The following is a 22,408-nucleotide window of genomic DNA, read 5'->3' as shown; positions in this document are numbered from 1 at the left end:
TCAAACTCATTCTTCATAAGTGACCTCCAGAGAGATGAAGGACACGACCGCTCACAAACACAAACATGACAAAATATAACAGACAAGATAAACACATCAGAGATGTTGTGAGGGGAGACAGGATTCATATTTAAAAGTAGGATACATTTTTTACAGATGTTTATCTAGAACACATCACTCCCTTACCGGACATGATTTGAACTTTTTGGGTTTAATTTGATATACTTTTGTGACCATGGTGGTCAGATTGTATACCTGATTTGAAGAACATTATTTGATCATTCATATACAAAATAATAATCTGTATTAATATGACCATGGATAGAACTGACTTCACTCATCTAAAAGACTGAACTAAATGAGAGACGGGGTGGTCAGACAAGACATTTTTTCAGTGCTGTGAAAATGGGCGGGAGCAGGATATCCTCCATCTTTTACATTATTGTACCCACCCAGACATGACATTTTGATCTTCTGTTGGTCTCACGGTTGCCCTTGTTGAGTATTCGCTGGTCACAGTTCACCAAACTTCAACTTTGCTATGCAGCGAAATGCAAAATATCTTGAGACGGGCTTATGTTTCCGGTCTGCTGAATTCGCATGCGTATGAATGGAAGTCAATTGAGCAAAAAGGCAACGGTGACCGTGGCAATAAACACACAATTACAAATCGATATGATAGTACACTTGCTAATAGTAAAAAACACTGTCAAAGGACAAAAAAACATTGACACGAGCATTAATATGTTCATTTTAAAATATAATTTTTACCAAATAGCTTTTTCAATACAGTGACGACCTTCTTCGTATTTACCATGTTTTTTTTATTTGTAGTTAAACCACAGCAACAACAAATCTGACAAAAAAATCATGGTTACTATTCTACATTATTTCACGGCGTTCTGGAATACTTGATTCTGATTGGCCAATTGCGACATTCCAAGTTCTGATATTCCAGGATAATAATCATTCAGAACACATGGCAACCCGCATGCAGTTTAATATTACACAAAAAATGTATATACAGTAAATAAATAATGACCTATATGACATTATATGTACAAATGATGAAACCAAATTGCCTGTTCCTGGACCGAAAGTAAACGGGTTTCCTCGCAGAAGGTCTGCATTAGTTAAAAATGAGCTAATCAAATATTTCAAATCCGAGTTCATGCTCAAAACTTTACAAGTAGCAGTGATGTAAGCGGGATAATCTACAGACAGAAGGCCGTTACTGCCGATTATTGCACGGCATGTTGAAATGCTTCATTCTGATTGGCCAGTCAGGATATTTGCATGTTCCCAGATAACAAGCGCTCAAAACTAATAACACACAGTAACCCGGATGCAGCAAATAATTTTGATAGAATATTTTGGACAAATTTAATATAAATAGGTTATTAATAACATTTATGACATTAAATTTACAAATGATTCAACCAAAATTGCGTGTTCGTGACATTTGAACGTCGTTTCTTACCTTAAAACTGAAAGTAAACAGCTACAATTGTTAAGAATGAGTGAATAAAAAAAATCTAATTCACACTTCATGTGCAGTTTTTTTTTACATATTTTTTTGGAGACAATGTACAAGCAGCCGGTTGTTATCACAAAAATAAGCCCCGACACCTAACCATCAACAGTGTGACAGTAAAAGCAAGAGCAGTTCACCTCCGAGCTTCTGAGTGTTTCTTTTTTTATCCTTTTTGGAGTCTGACATACATAGTCACTTTGAACAAATATATCTGAGCTGAAAATTCCTATTCCTACCAAACATATGATTGGTTTTAAAGCATCAGGAAATGGCGGTCAAGTTCAGCGAAACTTTCGTTACACATCTCAAACACACACACAGATGGGATGTGTCAACATTCCCAAGCAAACGGTCTGAACTCCAGAGAGGACGTGCTGTAGAGAGGAGATAAATCAGATGAGGGGGGGTGTGCAGTGATGTCGGTGCAGTAAACAAGGGCAAAACCACCCGTCCTCTGTAAGTCAACACACACCCACTGTATCTTCTGCATCTGTGATCTCCAGAAACCCTCGGCCTACGATAACAAGCACCACCACACACTGTGAGCGAGTCAGTCACCTCAGGGACAAAGAAACGAGTGTTTGTGTGGGTCAGCTTCAATCTGCCAAAAACAACACTGAACCTGACAGAAAGAGGCATGAAAACACTGGAAAGTGCTTGAGATTACAGTGGAAACGCTGGAAACAAGATTACAGGAGATTTAGTGTCTGTTTCTTCTTCAGATAGAAAGATAGAAGTCAGATAGAAAGTGAGGGCCAAAACACAAAAAGCCTTAATGTGGTTTTATTCATCATAGAAGTATGGAAATTGTGTTTTTGGTAGATTGATATCAACCACAGGTTCACTACTCGTAAATACCACAGTTTAACTACGGTTATCATAGCAAAACCATGCATGATTTATGGTCACCATGATTTAATTATAGTAATTAAACATGGTTTTCTGGTTTCATTTGTAGTAAAACTATGGTAAATGTGAGGTTGACACATACATATTCAGTCCGTTAACAAAAGTGGATGCAAAAAATAAAACAGACTTAAAATCAAGTGCAAATGTCAATGCAGTAATATATGATCATTTAACAACTGAGAATGAAATGCTAATTCCGCAACTATGGCAACCACTAAATGCCAAAACTGTAGCCTACAGCAACAGGCGACCCGCAGCGCCAAACGTGCAAACGCCCCACAAGTGTCTCGCAGTCTTTGATTAATCCGCGTGGAATTTTGGACGGTTGCGCGGTTGGCGCGTCTGTCTCACCGCCGGCCAAACACGCTGTTATGAGATGACTGCACAATTCCAAAGCGTCTCAGGTCTGTTTGAACGTACGATCCACATTCATTATTTTACCGAGTGCATCAAACGTTACCAGAGAAACAATGCACGTCTGCTCTCCGCTAACTGAAAGTGTTCCTCTGTGCGGGATCCGGCAGCTTTCCAGAGGTTCTGCCCTGCCTGCCTTGTTTGCAAAGCCCTGGAGACCAAACAGCACCTTGAGTGACTCGCTGTGGTCCTCTTTTCCTCATAATGTGATTAGTTGGTGAAGGATTGTGCCACGCACCTGCTGCTGGAGGCTGTTGACGTGTCTTTTGTGGCCACTGAAAGCATTAACAGCGTGAGGCGGTAATGTTAGAGTCGCCGCGGGAGCTGCAGGGTCTGTTAGATGCTCTGAAAGACGCTGCATATGAAAGATACAACACAAGAGCCTCTCGCCGTAAACGGCTGTTGTAGTTTTCTAAACTCAGACTTATTTTCTCAAGCCAACAGAGCATCTGCCTCATTTCATGTTTTCAATGCTGCAATACATGCGTTTTTTTGTTGTTCTTAAAAACAAACAAAAAAAACTCTAGCTTGAAAGAGTTATTGTTGAAAACGGTCTCCTTATCTCGAAGTTACGAAGCGAAAAATGTCAGTCCGATGTCATTTGATGTCAAAGCTATGTAAAGATCTTACAGCAACCCGCAATTTTATGTTTCAAACAGAGATGATGATAGAGAGGCAAACAGAAGAAAAGTAGTCTTGATTTTATTCTGGCTTTACCCAGCGTCCACCACATGAATAGGACAGATAGCTTTTGGAAATTACATCAAAAGACAAAAAGCTTCTGTTTGGTTCACTTAAAATCCGCATCTTATCATTTTTTGTTGGTGTCTGCAACCATATTAGAACAGATCTGAGGCAAATACTCAAAGGTTTGAAACACTGGGGTTTTAACCTTCATGTACATTTTCAAATATTTGTATTTTTACTTTTATATGTTTTACTTTGAAAATGTAAAGAAAATATATGCTTAATTATTAAGCATATGCATACCTTTTATTCCACTACATTTGATAAATGAATGTTAATCTTTTGTACTCTTGATTAAGAAAGAGAAAGTAGATTTGTATTGTGCTTAAGTATTAAAGATAAAGAACACTTAAAGATGTGGTTATGAAATGTAGCTTTGTAAAATGTATGATATCTGCTTTACAAATGTAATGAAGCAAAAAAGTACAAATACTTAAAAAATGTAAAATTACACAGATACTGTTCTTCCCACCACTGCAAACGGGGAGATGAAAAAAATATACTGTACATATGTCCTATGGTGTGACAAAGCAAAAATAAAGAAAACAAACTTTTAATAATATATTTTAATATTATTAATATTGTTATTTATAACATTAAATACTATAGAGTTTTTCTACATTTTTGCTGTAAAACAATAAGAAACATTTACGGTTTACTACCTAAATACTGTGAACCACAGTCCTACAGAAACTAACATACAACAACTAAAATAAAATAAAAACTAAACCCCCAAAAATAACCTATAGTTACCTAACCCAGGTGACTATACAATAAACTTAAATGTACTTAAAAGTGCTTTATTTTCACACACTTACATAATTAATATACTAAAAATAAATACACAACTTAATATACAAAAAATATATTTATTCAGAAAATCTGGGCAAAAATCTGTGCTTAAGTCTTGTAGTGTATTCCAGCCATTAATCTAATTAAACCAAGACTTACCCTGGTTTACAGTGCATATAAACCTGAAATAAAAACGCTCACTAAACGTTACTGCAAGAACATTTGGATAACTTTCAGAGAATGTGAGCCAAAGTTTTCTGTTAGCTAAATCCTTCAATAAATATGTAATTAACTATATTATTGTAAAATTATTTCATCTTTCACATATCTGTAAAACATACATGTGGACGCGGCTGTCTCTGAGCTGACACGCAAACACGTGCACACGCATGCACACACACAGACACCGGAGGGGATTTGATGAAGGAAGGCGTTAATAAGCAGAGCTCAGCGTGAGTGTCAGCCGCTGATCCACCAGAAAATTGCACTATTGATCCGGTTGAGATTCAGCTGCGCTGCTGTTTCTCCCCACAGGCCTGTGCTGCACTTTTGCACTCTGCAAACCTTCAGGATCAAGACGGAAGGACAAAAAAGCAGTAAAACAGAGCCAGGACGGAGAAATGACGTGACATGAGATGCACAGCAGACAGGTTAAGCCGACTTCTTCCCTGACTGACCCCAGACCAGAAACAAGAGTTTTCAAATGAAACCGAGTTGCACTCTACATGAATCACATTGTGCAGTTGTATCGTTGCTAGCTAATGTTAACGTTCCCTTTCTAAAGCACCACAGCCTCCATAAAACCTCATCTTCATTACAGCGCAAGTTTACAGTGTCTGTTGTGTCGGTGTTTGTGAGCGGTTGTGTCCTTCATCTTGGTCTGGAGGTCACTGATATGACCAATGAGTTTGAGTTTGGTTTGGAACTCCACACATTCATACGCTTCTCTAAAACAATCTGTCATCGTATCATCCCACAGGACAGAAAAACCCAAACAAGATGTCTGAAATATCTCAATCGGTTCTCTTAGACCAGTAATCTCGCACACTCGTCGAGTTCACATTCACCAACAAACAACAACACAAACTGCTATCAAAGCTCAGATATCTCAATAATAACATGAATATGTCACAACATCTTCCTAGAAAAATCTGAGCTGTCAATCGTCCGTCCGTGTAACAACTGATATTTACTTTCTTCTAAAGAACGTTTAGCACAACATTAGACAAGTTCGTCTGTGATGTATCATAAGTGAGATCTTCATAAAATCCCCCGAGTCACAAAAGAGCGATGACAGTGTCCTCTTGATAGCTCTTGACAGCCATTGTGTTTCAGAAGCTGTGGTTCCAAGAAAAAGACACAACCTGGCTGTGTTTACTATAGTAAGCAGAGGATTTTTGCTCTGTGTACACAGCAAAGCCAAATGTAATGAACACACAAAAAACAGGTCTCTTTTTGGTATTAAAGCTTGTTAAAAACAAGCAGTATGATAAGATGTTCCTGGGAATAACAGAATGTGGAAATTCATGCTGTCAGCTATTTCAACAAGAATACTGATCTCGAAACAACACTAAAGAGCAAAGAGGAGGCCGACGATGTGAAGAGTGAAGTGCTCACAGTATGAACGCATATAATATTACATGTGTTTTCACACCTGAACACTGTGTATGGACCGATTCTTATTTTAAGACACTTTGGACTGTTGAAAACACCTTCACATAATGAGTCAACCCCGTTTGAATATTTATGAAAAGTTTAGAATCACTGGATCTGTGATGGACACAACATTATAGGGTTTTAAGAGAAAGTTGGTTTGTTAGGAGACCAGTTACTTCTTAACAAAACAGCTTCGATAGCAGTCAATAAAATGTTTTATAAAAACATGAATTATTAAAGGAAATTGCTTAAATATGAACCTAAAAAATATTTTATATAGCAAATGTGACACTTTAAAATGGGCGGAAACATAATATTATAAAGATATCTTTTAAAACTAGGCATTTGACATTTACCTTTTATCATTATTTTACCAACAAAGCAATAAATTAAGTCTTTTAATTTGTTTTTTACATTCTTAAGTTATAAAATCTTAGTAAAAATGTACATTTTTGGTAAAAAACAAACAAATCTTTATTTATTTATTCCTTTTTATTTTGTATTTTTGAACTGCATTAAATGTTTGTGGCAACATGTAATGGTTAATAAAAACAGAGCATTTGATCACTTTTCCTTTGGTCAATTTTGTGGGTCCATAAAAGTTCCTAAATAAATGCATAAATAATGTATAATTTGCATGAAAATGATTAATATTATTGGAGTTTTTCTTTTCATAAAGCATTTTCTCCTATAGCCGAGCACTCTCCCATATACAGTGTCAGTTCACAGGAAATGCTGAGTCAGCTCTGGACAGGCCCTGACCTCTCCATCCTCACCGGGTTACTGCACTAACAAGCCGTTCTTCAGCCTGTCTGCTCCGATACCGACAGAGTTTAAAAGCCATGCTGCAGGCCGATCTCCGACCCTGAAGAGCCTCACACAAACTCAACATTCAGTGTCATCTGAGATCTCTGACCTTCCCACACTGTTACTGCACACACAGCATCCGGCTTCCCGTTTCCTGTTATGATCCAAGACACGGTCATTCTGTGCCCACCATAAAACATCTTTAACACTATCTGTCTGCACTTCATCTACTGGCATGATCTTACTATATAATAAAGTCTTTTTTTTCTAAATGAGTGTAAGGTTAATAATGCCAGAAATGAAACTTTAAAACGGTCAACCCTGTTACGGTCTCCTCTGATGCTTCTCTGAAAGAAATGATGAAAATGTTCTGTCGTCTGTGTTTATAAACCTGTATGTGACTATTTCTTCAACCTTTTGTTTTCATACAATTAAAGTCAATGGGGTTCAGTGTTTTTTTATTATAAACATTCTTCAAAATATCTTCTTTTGTGTTCTGCAGAAGAACACAGGCTAGATTTCTGTATTTTGTCTGTACTTTTCCTTGGAAAATAATGATGTCCAATTATACATTAAAATATATGGAATTAGGCCCTTTATTAACACTTTTTTGTGCAAAGGACGTGTGGGATCCTATAAAAGCTTGACACATTACCTTATCAAACTGGAAAACGTTTCACAGACTGTCTCGGCAGTATCTCACACACACAATGAAACCCTTGAAGAAAAAGATGGTACAACTTCTCTCCGTCTCTATTCTGAAGAAGATCTTTACAGGCTTTACGTTATCGGTCTCGCGCACACACACACACACACACTTCACAGCTTATGTAAATGAGCTCCGGTCACCAACTGAAAATGTTCAGAGATTAAATCACATATCAGTCTGCCAAAGCAGAAACACACTTATATATAAACTGTGTGATATGTTAATACCATTATAGACACAACAATTAACAAGTTACAATTAACAATTAACAAATCTATGAATTTAGCAGATGCTTTTATCCAAAACCACTTACAGTGCCGTACAGCATTCCCTGAGAATCAAACACAACCTACACAGAGTATTAAATACACACATTTAAAACATTGTTTAAATAGACATTGAGACATAACATTTACAAGATGTAAAGAAAAGTGTACGAAATTATGTTATAGACGTTATTATAGTTGACTGCAATTTACATTACATGTTACATTTATGCATTTGGCAGACTCTTTTATCCAATGCGACTTACATTGCATTTTACTAAGCATTTGTTTCCAAGTATGTGAAATCCCTGTGATCGAACCTGTGACCATGGCATTTCTGTTAATTGAAATGGTGGTGGGCATAGAATATTTTTTGCACAAGGTGCAAACAACCTTAGTCTTGTCGATGTTTCTATTGGGAAGCTTCTTAAAAATGAATATTCCCTGAAGCAACCCGGCGGCTTCATAGCTGCATCCATGTTAGCACGTCACGTTTGATGCGGTAAATTCACAGTAACGTTATGTTGTGTTCAGACCAAACGTGAATGGCGCGTCAAGCGCGAGTGATTTACATGTTAAGTCAATGCAAAGACGCGATAGACCTACTTGCGGCGCGAATCGCACGAATGAAGCCCTGGTTATGAGATGATGAGGCGGCTTCTGCTTCCGCGAATGACGCGAATCACGCGAGTTGAAAAATCTCGTTCTCGCCCCGTACAGTGCAATTCAGCTAGTTATACATCCGCGCTAGAATATCAAGGTGACAGTCATCATAGCTTGCGTAATATAGACCCAGCTCCCAACCCAACTTTGAGAATAGATTAACGGCGACATTTTTTTATCGCGCGATAAGAGTCTCACGTTAACGCAGCACGTTAATGCCGTTAACGGCCCACCACTAATAATTTTTTAATTACTTTATACACTACCAGTCAAAGGTTTAAAGACACTTGACTAAAATATTTTTTAATGATCTTAAAAAATCGTAAATGTTTGTAATTACGTTTATAGACTAAAATATAGTTGTGCCAACATATCATTTTCTTTCTTCATAAAAATGAAATGTAAGACTTTAAAAAAAAAAGACGAAAAAGCAGCCAATGAGAGCACAGAATAGATAGTCAACTGAAGGGTTTACTATAAAGGTTGAGGCACTGAAATGAATAAGTGCAAATGAGAACAAAACTAAAACATAAAAATTAATTTAACTTGTATAGGTATGTAAAAAAATGTATAAGTAAAATGATAAATGCACATAAGACGATTGTTATAGATTCAAATAGAATTAACATGAAAATATAAAATATAAAAACGAAAGTCTATTCAAGATGTAAATGTCCATCTATAAATCAAATAAAACTACAATGCACAATTTGCTGCATTAGTTTTTACCGTATTACATTAATGGGAACTTTTTTTAACCATAATTTCAAACCCCTGATCTACTAACCCAATAGAATTGACAGTAAAAGGTTTAATGCATTATAGCAATGAGAGTAAGAGTTATGGCACATCTAAGAAAATTAATGAACCCTTAAGTTTTGACTATAACATCTTTTTACTAAAAGACAAATGTTTATGATGCATGTGGTCATCCACAGCAAAGTTGATTTCTTCTTTAGTCTCTGTGTTCAAATGGACTCTTTTAATAACTAAACATTGTCAGGAAAACATAATAGATCTCAGCAAAATCTGTAAACCTGTTTTAGTGTGAACAGACAGACAGATTGATCCTCACTGCATTACTATTCAAAAGAGTGAGACGGCGTCTCTAACACAGCCAACATCTGGACAATAGTTCTCCATTCTCATGAATATCAAATGCAGGAAAAGCAGAAGATTTTAAAAGAGAGAGAGCGTGTTGACAGTGAGTTTCCTCAGAAAAAAACTAAACATGTTTTGTGGATGAAACGCTGGAGAAAAACCTTCTTTATCTGATGACTCAACATTCTCAGGAAAATAAAACTCATAAGCGTGATCATTAAGTGTCTGGATGGGTTGCAATAAATGGACCCCAAACGTATTATAGAAATGTGTGTACACAGCAGGACTCAATAAGCATAAAGTGCTGACACCGGAGTGTTTTGGATTAATAATGTTGTTTTTAATAAAGCTTCTTTATGTCCTTAAGAAATGGGACTATAAAGCCAAAACCGTTCAAAACTGTTGCTCATAATCCAAAACAGAGCAAGTGTGTTTGTTATTGGAAGTAAATACCCCTAAAGACTGTCAGAAAAACCGCCATTGCACAGAAAGAGCAGTGTATCATCTTTAAAACATCTACACAAAGGCAATAAAGTCATACAAACTCAGTGATTTGTGCACATCTGTAAATGTTATTTATCAAATTTATTATTCTGATGATGTATTCATTTTAACATCGCGGGTGTGTGTATCCAGTGCCTTTTCTAAGAAATGTTTTAAGAAACCTTGCTTGCTCTTAAAAAGACTAAATGTATTTCAGATCTTATGCACACAGTTATAAACTCAAAATGTGTGCGTAGGCACTGGGTAGATGACAAATGAACCTCTCATGTGTCCTGTGGTGTGACAGCCAAATTTAGAAAACAAACTGTTAATATTACATTGTTTCTTATGATTAATATTTATCGCATAAGATAGCAGACACCCTAAAAGAACGGCACTTAATCATATAGGGGAACCACTTTAAGTGCTAAATACAACTTAATCTTGGTGCAAGAGATTTATCTTCAGCGTTAATATTCAAATATTAAAAATATTAAAATATTCACTGAAATGTCATCTTTTTTTGTCTCAAAACAAGACTTGTTTATTTTATAAGGTCATTTTGCTCTTCAAGAAAAGTCATCTTGATTCAAGAATTTTTACACGTTTGTCCTGAAAACAAGACAAAAATACTAAGTAAGAAAGTCATTTTTTGGTGTGTGGGATTCTGTTGTGAATCTTTATCTCCAAACTCTGTTTCTCTGCTTGTCATTTTATATAACAGTGTGTTAAAGTACAGTAGAAATCTGACATTAGCATTTAAGTTGTAGATTGAAGTAAAGCTTCAATCTACAACTTTTTAACAAAAAATAAAAAGAACCAAATCTCAAAACGCACTTATTATGTAACTCTAATTTGCAATGAAAAACATATGATAGACACTCATACACTGTAAAAAAAAGAACACATTTTCTAAACTAAACATGCTTTGTTTACCCTCCTGTCAGGAGATTTGTGGATCTACAGAGACACTGAATATCCAAACAGTGATTTCTCACACCTGCGGACCCTTGAGAGCCCTTAAAGAGAAATGTGGATTTACACAAGTGTTTTATGAAGGGTGGAAGTGTAAACACAGCAGACCGAGCGTGCAGAAATACAGTACGGATGATGCTGTTTATCAGCTCCGCGCTGTTAAAAACAAACAATAATATCAAACCCCGAAAACTTTTAAAGGCAATGAAGCCGAAGGAAAGCACGCTGTGTTTAGCTGGTGTATGTGTTGGATCTCAGCATCATTAAAATATATTCACTCGAGTCAACATCATAACGCTTGTTTGCTGTTCGACATCTGCTCAGATAACAACACAACATTTGAGAAAACGTGGGTCACTCGTGTGTAGGGATGCAGGCGTACGCACATCAACTGAACATAACATTCTGTCTTTTATTTGTGATTGTAAATTTGTATGCAAGTCTTTCTTCAGTGGAACACACATGAAGATATTTTGAGAAACGTCTCAGTGGTTTGTGTTCATACATCAACAGGGTTCAGTGTTGTTTGATAATCAACGTTAGAGCTGCACGATTTGGGATAAATTGAGAATCATCGTTTCAATTAGAGATCGCGATTCTTTCATGATTCTGAATGACACCTAAAAATAAATTACTAGAGGTTCTGACAAAAACATTGTTTATTTAGGACTTTGTTTCAAAATTATGCAAATTTTCAGGGTTAAACTGTAGGTTACGTTCTTCAAAATATCTCCCGATGAAGAAAGAAACTCATACAGGTTTAAAATGACATGAAGGCGAGAGGGATAATAAAAAATGTCATTCCAAACCTGTCTTTGATTCTTTCTTCTGTAGAACACAAAAGAAGATATTTCGAAAAATGTTGTTAACTGGACCCCATTCACTTCCATTAGTTTTGTATATATAGAATAGAAAGTGAATGGGGTCCAGTGCTGTTTAGTACCAACTTTCTTCAAAATATCTTCTTTTGTATCCTGCGGGGGAATTTCCATACATTGGGTGAACTATCAATGTTTACATTTCAAACTGCTAAATAGGAATGAACATTTATTCTACATAATATCTTCTTTAAATTCAAGTGCAGCCATTGATTTTGGGAACTGACGTTGACGTTACACAGACAGAAACAGATATAAGTGTGAAAACAGAAATAACAGTTAACAAAAGAACAGAAAGTGTTCAACACAAACAACAAACCTCAACGACTCTACCAGAAATGTTTCTAGTCTTAGCTTTTCTCAATTTTGCATAAACACACAACCACACCTGCACACAAACTTCTCTTTTCTTCCTCTCTGAAACCACATGCTCACAAACCACCCAGGGCGGGACACTTCCGGAACCACAGACTCGAAACCACAGCAACCCATTCTTATCAGACGTTGGTCTTTCTTTAGCTCAGGAAAGTTTTTTCAGTTTCTCAAAGTCTCACAGACCTTTCTCCTAAAATTGCTTAAGAGAAATAAAAATGAGAGTTTATACAAATCCTTGAAGAGTATGAAGGTGTAAAATGATCTAGATTTGAGTCGAGGAGAAATGTTTGAGTTTATATTGACTTTAGATGAAATCTTTCATATGTTTGTTCATTAGGATTATCTTGCGTGTTATGTTTAAAGAGTCTCTTTATATAGTTTGTGTTGTGACGGGCGGCGAGCGCAGAATGCACACCAGCGTTAAAGGCGTCTGTAATATTTGGTTCTGTAAACACAGCGGGAAGATGTTGTCGCTCCTTCACAAGTTAAACAGGAAAACATGATTCAGGTCCTTTGGGCTGTAATGATTTCTGTGTGCCGCCGTTTCATTACCGGCCTAATTGTGTTGGTAATGAATAAAAGCTCCTTTCACACGCAGTAATTAAAAAGCATATCTACCCCAGTGGAAAAACACTCGCAATGCTCGACTCAACTATACTCAACGATGATGAGCAGAACATAACTAGAATTTTTAGAAAATGATCAATAATTTAGTTTAAAACCGTATTTGTGAACAGAAACTTGCATTCAAAGCTTACAAAGCCATACGTTTCCTGCTTGAGCAAAGACGGGAAAATCTAAATCTTATTTCATTGTCAGCCACCGTAGTGCTTTGAAAGGGAGGTTGGAGAGTTAAAGTGAGGCATTTGTTGCAATTTGCAACCTCACCGCTAGATGACGCTAAATTTCATACAGAGGCCCTTTAAATATTATATGAAAAAATAATCCGCACCAAAGCAGTAAGAGACACAAACACAACAGAGCAACTAGAATCAAATATCACACTAATCCAGTTTTTTCTTTAGGCTTCACTGGCACTGATACTGAAGCTACACTTGGGAAGAAAACTTTATCATGCACAAAGGACATTTGTCAGACGGTCATTTTTAAGCCGTTTCACAAATGCCAAACTTAAAGATTCAGATTTTAATCAAATTTTTGTATCTTTTTTTTAATTAAAATGCTTTTCTGCTGTTATCTCTTTAACATTATAGTTATAAAGATTATGATATAATTTTATAAAGGAATACAAATCTCATTTGGACTTATCTCTATGCAAAACAATAATTTTTAAATAAGGTCTTGCACATGTTTCTGACTGTTTTTCAAATAAAGTGGTAAAATATCCAAAACACGACAAATAACATGAACTTTCCATATGAACCGGATTTGAACTGATAAGATATTGCACAAGGTGATGCGGGGACCTGCATACATAAATCATTGACTGCCAAATAGTTTGGCTCAGACGTGAACGCAATGAAATAAAACATGTTTTATCTGGGAGAAATAAAGACCAGGTGCTTCTCAATCTATCCAAGCACACACGCACTAACACACACGCACGCACAAACATGCACGCAACACCCACAAACGTGCATGCACATGCACACACACGCATACAAACACGCATGAACAAACAAAAACGCATGCACACGCCACAAACATCACACACGCACACACTAGATGACAAAAAGATCAATGAGGAAGATGAAATGCATTTCTATCCGTGCTCTGCGTGTATCATACAAAACTTGACCTTAAAAGTACAAAAGAGATAAATGTGACAGAATTTACATATTAGTAAAATATTCCTTCGACTTGAACTGACCTCAGAACATGCACAGCAAAAAAAAAACACAATTGGGTCAAATATGGACAGTTTTAAGGTTTATTTAAACCCATCGATTTGTTTGCCTTTAAAGTTTACTAAACCACAGGTGAAACTAACATTTTATGATAAAAGTGAATGACAGCACAAACCCCATTAACACTCACACACGCGAGGCACAAAAGACAAATAAATGAGAAAATAAATCACTTATCACTACAGAAAAAATTCCTTTACACTTTGCAGTACATAAAACTGTATTTTTATTTTACAAAAATTAACGAAATGTTTCAGATTGGTAAAAATCAACACTGTTTGTTGTATTTAAAGAGGTTCAGAGGTCAAAAGGAAACTTCTGGAGCCAAGGTCATGTGACCCAAGTCTACATACTGGAATCTGATTCAAAATCACCAAAAATAACAAACAAGCGTATTTGCGAGAAAGCGTGAAAGACAAACACAAAAATAAATCTTTGACTTTAACTGAACAGACTCTAGTTTATCATCACGTAAACGCAGACGCTGTTGAGCAAACTAAATGCACGACTACAACTTTGATGAATAAGTGGTGTAATGTCTGAAAGACTTTGTTTAAAACATTTTTGCATGACAGATTTTCATTAGAGATGCTTCTCGACAGATTTGTTAAAACCAAATGTAAATCATTTACTCGTCCTCATGTCATTTCAAACCTGTATGAGTTTCTATCTTCTTCAAAACACAAATGAAGATATTTGTGACCCTGGAGCACAAGACCAGTCTTAAGTAGCACGGGAACATTTCTGATAAGAGCCACATTGGACGGGTCAAAATGATTGATTTTTCTTTTGTGCCCAAAATCATTAGGATGTTAAGCAAAGATCATGAAGATATTTTGTAAATGTCCTACCGTAAATATATCCAAACTTTATTATTGTAAGTAATATGCTCTGCTAAGGACTTCACCCTGATTTTTTATGATACCAGATTTTCAAATAGCTGCATCTCACCAAAATATCGCCCTATCCTAACAAACCGTTCATCAACAGAAGCTTATTTATTCAGCTCTCAGGTCATATCACAATCTCCAAAAATTGACCCTGGTCACAATTTGTAGAACGTTTATAATCAAACAACATTGAACTCCTTGCCTTCCATTATATGAACACAAAACCACTAAGACATTTCTCAAAATATCTTCTTTTGTGTTTCACTGAAGAAAGACTCGCATACAGATTTACAACCACATGAGGAGGAATACATTCATTTAGATTTTGGGGCCAACTGTCCACATAACCACCCAACTGGCTCGTTTCATACATAACTTTCGTTCTTTCCAAGAGGTTTTGTTCAACATGAAGGTTCTCTTTTAATGATTTCATGGCTTCTGTCCGTCACATATAGGCAACGGTACAAATTATATCCGTCAAAACAATCAGAATACGATTTCCCAGCTTTTCTTGAGAAAGAACCAGAGGACAGCTTCTGTAAACGCTCTGCGGTCTCCTTTTAAATAGCCGGAAGCTAATTACACCTTCCTCCGCTCTCCCTGTGATCTGAGGAGCCGGCAGCGTTCTCCTCCGCCCGCAGAAGTGGAACAGGATCTTGGCTTTCTTGAGAGGAAAAACTCAAAGCTCCTCTCCCCTCCTCCGAGCCCGAGGCCAAACTGTGCCAAGCTGCTCTGTGTAACTCTATCCATCTGACAGAGCGGTGAACGCCCAAGCGGCGTGTCCCAACAGAAGATCAGGCCTCCAGTCGGCGGCCCATTACAAAAGCCTAGATGAATGAGAGGTTATACAGCTGACAAACCTCGCCGAGAACCTCACATTCCTCACACGACCATCAAATTCCTGCTGACATCACAAGAACTTTCAAGAACACACATCGCGGTAATATTTCTTTAAAGTTCGGTGTGACACAAGATTATTTTAGAACCGTCAAACATTACGTAAAAATGACCTACATGAAAAACTACTAAGTATACACTATAGTGCTATAATGTGTTTTTTGTTAATGTGCACTACAGTGTTCTGTATTATTTAATGTGGGGACTGCATTGAAATAATGAGAATTGGAAATACATGGATTTTTAAAAGAAAACTTATCAAACAAAAATGTAACGAATGTCATGAAAATGACAAAATCCAAAAGAATGTGAATGGTCCTGAAAACCCTTTCATTTTCTTATTTGTTATTAAAGTGACAGGGTCATGTTTTCAGGACATGCTGTATCTCAATGTTCTACAATAAAAGCTTTCAAGAACAAAATGTAAGGTTTTAGAAAACCTCATAACATGAAATCACCAAAAGATTTTCTCAGACACTTCAAGTACACGAGACGTCCTTGAGTTCTCAGATTAAGCCCTTCTGTCTAAACAGATGCTTCTAGACTGATGTGAAGTGAGACCGTCAATATTTGAGTTGGTTAGGGTCAAACACAGTCACTGGACATTGGTTGTTTAACCAAAGTTAATTCTTGCTAAAGTTAAGATCACTGTGATAGGGTCAACATCACAAAACTATGACGACTGCTTAAAGCAAAACTCCATCATTTGGAAACTACGATTTAGATACTTCATCATTGACTGGAACTTGATTTGGAATATTCATGAGCAACCCAATTTATAATAACAATTTCAATGTTTTTGTAAGTTTTAATAGGCTGCAAGTACAGCACATCAAATAAACAGGTAAGAAGTAAACAACGCAGATCTAACACTGTTCCAGAAGGTGACATATAAAGATTCTGTAATCATTTAATCACCCTCGAGTTGTTTTGATGAACACAGAGAAAGACATTTGGAAGAATGTCGGCAACTGACGTTTATGGGGCATCAACATTTGAATCATTTTTCATTGTTCTGCTGAACAGTTCTAGGACACCTTTGACTACCATTTTAATTTGTCCTACTATGGTTTTCAATGATGTCTATGAACTGAAAATTGCTGACATTCTTCCTAATATGGTTCTCTGTGGTCATCAGAACAAATAAATGTATACAGGCATGAGATGACATGTCAGTGAGTAATCGATGACAGAATTTTCATTTTTGGGTGAACTATCCCTTTAATGTTTTCCCCCTCTCTCTCTTACTGTTAAAATAGTCAAGAAAAACACACCGGCAGTGTTGAATACATCAGTGTTCCACACCAATAATGCAAATTTGGAACTGACATCAGCAGCACGTTCCACATGTTCCTGGCTCAACATCTTTAAGAGACCTGGAACAACAATACTGGAAAAACCATTATTACAATATTAAAAAAAAGTCCAATCCAATCTAAACCCTAAAAATGGAGTACAAATGCTCAGATCTTCAGAAAATTCTTTCTAGTCAACTTTCCTATCAGTTTCTTCTGTTGGATTTTATAATTGAACTGCGTTGTTTAATCGGGTTGTGTTGATCTGTCAGGACGAGAGACACACAGGGAAACCACAGGTGTTCGTCAAAACACATTGAAAGAGCACACACACACGATTCATGAATATTTGATCCATCACGTGATGTTTATGGAAAGCAAATGTCACAGTGGCTGAATCTCTGCCTTTACAAACTCCTGAATCACATGATGATGAATCACTGACATCAAACACAGATTCATTTCATCTTAAAATCAACATGTGATTTACTCTCCTAATGCAGACTGATTTATCTCCGCTCCACTTAATAACGTCTTTATAATCTTTTATAAAACACCAACACAACAGCTCTCTCCTCCTCTCAGCTGACCACAGTCTCAACCCGTATATCCCTCCGATTCTATTGTGCCGTGTGATGACCAAAGGTTTCCATACGACCAATTAACAGTGACTTTGATGGATTGTGTTGTAAATTATCCATCACGCTCGATTTTTGTCCATTAGAAACATTGCGACGTTTTTTCTGTTGTTTTTGTGTAACTTTGGATTAGTAGTTTGGCAAAGAAGAGAATCGATATCAAATTAACACCATTTAGTGCTGGAATGTTTCTCTGATGGGGACAAAAATGAGACAGATTTCCTATATTCTGTGTCCAATAGTTATTATTAAAGCATTTGGTTAACCAAATGGAGTCAAATGACAAAGGCTCAAATCAGATGCTTCATTGAATGTCTGAATGTCTTGTTTCATTCAAAAGCGCACCCAATGCAAACCGGCCTGCCAATGTCGACTTCAACTCAAAAGGATTTCTTTTGTTGTCAAATGATTGTTTTGCATTTTCCTTTCTTTTCAGAGCCCTTTCTACAGTATGAAACACAGGCGGTCCTACGGCTCTGGAGGCTCTCCAGCACTTCTGGCACAGTGAAATATAATATAACAATAGAAAACTCAAACTGGATTTCAGACTATAGAGCAAAACAAAGATCTCCGTAAACATGGAGCATTCGGTAGAGAAACCGTGACCGAACGTATGGACAGATATTCAGACATCAACTGGACCTCAAACTCCTGAAACACTTTCATTCTGCCGCTCAACACTAATAAACTCTGTCATCACTTACTCATAGTGATCTGAACACTAATGTCCTTCTGTCCACACGACACAAAAGATGAAAACTTGATCATTTGTGCAGATACGATACAGGGGCTCATGTATTGAAACTTTCGTTTGGAACACAATATAAATAAGAATAGAAAGAGAACTGCATGTGAGATTTTTAGATTCTGAGCTCAAGCCAGTATGACGCTGAAGCGTGTAACAGACGCACCAGTCCGCTCAAAAATGCATGTTAGTGTCACACTTTACCTCCTCTAGGCTAGAATGACACGCATGTGTGAAGGTGGACTAAAATTAGCAAAACAGGGTGATTTTCTAATGTTTTTCACATTCATGACATGTACTGAATGGTATTTTGTGTATGTTCACCACTTTGTGCGCACACTTTAGACACATTTTAGCATGTAACATGCATATTTGAGTGAACCGGCCCGTCTACACGCTTCTGCGTGATAACAGGTCGCTGAGCTCAACAGTAAGTGTACCATGACCCTCTGCAAACATGATGTTGATATATTTTTCAATAACAAAAGACAGTGTACAACCGAAGTGTCTTTTCTGTTCAACAACACTAGTTCTGACAGAAGAAGAGCTTTTCACAGCACACCAGGACGGCTCTGATGGATATTGATAAGGCAAAAGAAAGATTTGAATGCCAGACTCTGTGTAACCTGTGCCTATTATAAACGCAGAGCTTCACAAACAACCAAACCAACTCAAGCCAGCATGAGAACTCACAGATAGACGTCAACTGGCAGAGTGAGATACCAGTAAAACCAGTAACATCTCAGTGCTTATGAGAACTGGATTCATAGGGGAGACCGGGGCTAGTTGTCACAGGCATTTAAAGTCAAAAATCTTTATGAACCCTGTCGGTCATCCAATTCCCAAATTTCTCGCTCCTATTTGCTAGTAAGGTGAGCACAATAAAACCATGCAGGTCAGTAATAGCTACAAGCATCTGGTGTCTAATAATAATGGTCATCGTGACAACTTGCCCAAGGGGCTTGTACAAGTGAGGTCAAGGTATGTTAAGCAAATTATATCCCCTCTCCAGGGGTCATGAGATCATCATATGTGTCTGCCTATAGTGAAACTCACTTTCATTTATGTAATGTGATAACTTGCCCCAGTCCCCCCTTTAGGATCATTGAACTTCTATTTTAAGTGCACTCTTTATAAAAAACAATTTTTAGTCACGGTTTGATATCTTGGAGGATTTGAACCTACAACCCTTCCCTTACCAGCGCAGAACCACTCGACTCACAGACACTGCGTGCACGCAACACTTCTTACCTCTTTGACCTTCTCTCTCCTCTGAAGCGTCTGAGGATCTGATGGCTTTCCCTGGTCCTTCCCCAATGGTGCTTTCTGCAGACACTTTTTAAAACTCTCATAGTTGAATCCGACGTTGTGTTGAGCGCCCGTGGTTACCCGCTCGTCCTTTGGCGTCTGTTCGTGCGCCCTCGCCGGGCTCAAGTCCTCCTGCGTCCTACTCCCAACAGATCTCTCCACAGTTCTCGCTCCATGGGTTACCGAAGGCTTGCGGCTCACTTTCAGTTTAACATTCGCCTCGGCACCCTTTAAACCCACCCGTTGGTGCTCTTGGTCTCCGGGCACCTTTTTGGAAAGCTCGCGGGCGTCGCTGTCGGAGCCCACGGTCACCGCCGGGTTCTCATTTTTGGAGAGAAAGATCCGCTTCAGGCGCACGGAGTCGGGTAAGAAAAAGAGTGCCCCGAAGCACAGCGTTACTAAACCCGACAGAAAAAGAAGAAACACGAATTTCTGAGAGAGACGAAGCCCCATGCCCGATGCGGAGACACCGGGTAACTTTCGAAACACCATCGAAACTTTCCACTATTCCCGCTACAGTGCTATACGGTAGATGCTCTTTATGTCTACTAACTCGCGTATCGGTCAGAAAGCAAAACTAACAGCGCTGTTGTGCAACCTTAACTCTACACTGGACAAAGTGACACAATCTTCCCTAATCTATCGGTTTAAGAGGCCACAGGTTGCGTCAACATATGTGCACACAGCAAGAGCGTCGTTGCGCATCAGTGTGGCGTTTTAACCAGCTTCCTGTCGTCATCTCATCCGAGAAACTAAATGCACCCAATCTTAAAAATGAAAGCACCAAATTATAGTGTCTAATAAATATTAACAATGCGCTTTCAACACACTGATAATAATGCTTATATGAAATGAAAATTGAAACTTAATGGCCTTAAAATTAATTCAGCTTTGAAACAGATACACATTTAAACATCTGTTTGCTTAACATTACAAGAGAACATCAATGTGCCTCCAAACACGCTGCTGCTGTCTACAGATGCTCTCACATACGCGGGTTGCCAAATAGTGCAACACTGAAGTTTTTTGCGCAGAGTGAATAAAACAACACATATCCGTGCAGATAACCCGGCAAACCGCAGCGTCAAGGGTCGCTTCTCAACATCTACGTTCGTTTGGCACGGTGCACATCACTCCAAGAGACGAGCGCATTGAAGGATACATCCAAAGATCAAACCGACGAGCACCGACGAGACGCCGATTACCGTTCCGAGTGTGAAAACTGTTGGTTTCCCGTTCAGACGCCGTGGGCAAAACTCTGCCGCGTTCCCAAAGTCTACGTCCGATGCATGGAGAGGGATGCGCGCGCTCCTAAAATATGAACGACGAAAGCGGGTATCGTTCTTCCGGAAAGGAATGTAATAAAAACGCGCCGTTTCTTATTCCCATCACCTCCCGTTCTGCTCCGCGCTCGCCTGCTGTCACCAGTGAAGAATGATGGGGAACGGACGTCGCGTAAACGCCGCGGATGGTGTGTCGACGCAAAGCCGTGAAATGATCCGTGATCAGATGTGTGATCCGCGCACATCGGCCGTTGTGGAGCTGTAGGTCTCCGCGTCTATCCGGGCGGTCTGCTGCAAACGCCTTTGATCAGTAGCGGTGAGGGGGAGCGCGGCTCTGAACAGCGCGACGCGCGCAAACGCAAGCGCACACAGCCATCGCGCGGCGTGTTTGGGTAATGCAGTTTTTCTCTAAAAATTGGTTGTTATTGTGTAACCAATGGAATATTCTAAGGAAGATTAGAAGCGTTGAACCAGAATACACTTGCTGTACAAAAATAAACATTTTATAAGCAAAGTTTGAATACGAGTTCACCCATAAATTCTGTCATCATACACGTCATACTCATCTGGGTCAAAACCTGTGTGAAGATATCTTGAGGAAGGTCTCAGTGGTTTTGAAAGTGATTTTGTGTTTATACGACGAAGTTCAGTGTTGTCTGATAATTTATCAACATTCTTCAGAATATAATTTTCCTACTTTTAAAAATAATGCTGTTCAAGATTTCGTAAACAAGTATTTCATTCTATAAAGCAAAGTATGTCTACCTTCTGTGGGCCTGTAAATAACTCACTGCATTGCTAATATTCTGATTTGAGAACTGCACACATTTAAACTCTTCTAGCAGTTTGTCTTGATTTCATTTGGCTTAAATGAGCGAAACGATTTACACTTTTAAAACAAATCAGCAACACCAAATCTAGGCAGAGATCAATACAGAAGTGTAAGAGAATTCCAATCAAACGGGACCAAGATGTAGAGCAGTTTTCCCGAAACAAAATAAGACAAATGGGCCGATTAATTTGGTGCTGGTCATTAGGGGTAAACAAAGCCCCAAACACAGCAGAAAAGTTGATGGTTACAGAGAAGTTTAGCGGAGAAGTAGAGTGCAACCGGCAGCAGAAAATTTCCATTCGGTGTTGATTGGTCAGGTCCCACAGGACGACTATTTAAAGGC

General features: G+C 38.0%; 1 protein-coding gene across 2 annotated transcripts in view; it reads right to left on the bottom strand.

The window, feature by feature from the left end:
• Positions 1–21,519, bottom strand: part of LOC130432760 (mannosyl-oligosaccharide 1,2-alpha-mannosidase IA) — a 133,747-nt gene extending 112,228 nt beyond the window's left edge. The window contains exon 1 of one of the 2 annotated variants that reach the window (XM_056762256.1): positions 19,894–21,519. In XM_056762256.1, the coding sequence (XP_056618234.1) occupies positions 19,894–20,442 (549 nt within the window). In that variant the 5' untranslated portion in view covers positions 20,443–21,519. The remainder of the gene's footprint in view (positions 1–19,893) is intronic. The other variant, XM_056762257.1, reaches the window with a different exon arrangement.
• Between the last annotated feature and the right edge of the window lie 889 nt (positions 21,520–22,408).

This window comes from Triplophysa dalaica, chromosome 12, assembly GCF_015846415.1.
Source record: "Triplophysa dalaica isolate WHDGS20190420 chromosome 12, ASM1584641v1, whole genome shotgun sequence".
NCBI classification, from domain to species: Eukaryota; Metazoa; Chordata; class Actinopteri; order Cypriniformes; family Nemacheilidae; genus Triplophysa; species Triplophysa dalaica.
Note: the sequence above shows the minus strand (reverse complement) of the source record. Positions and strands in the feature narration are given on the sequence as shown.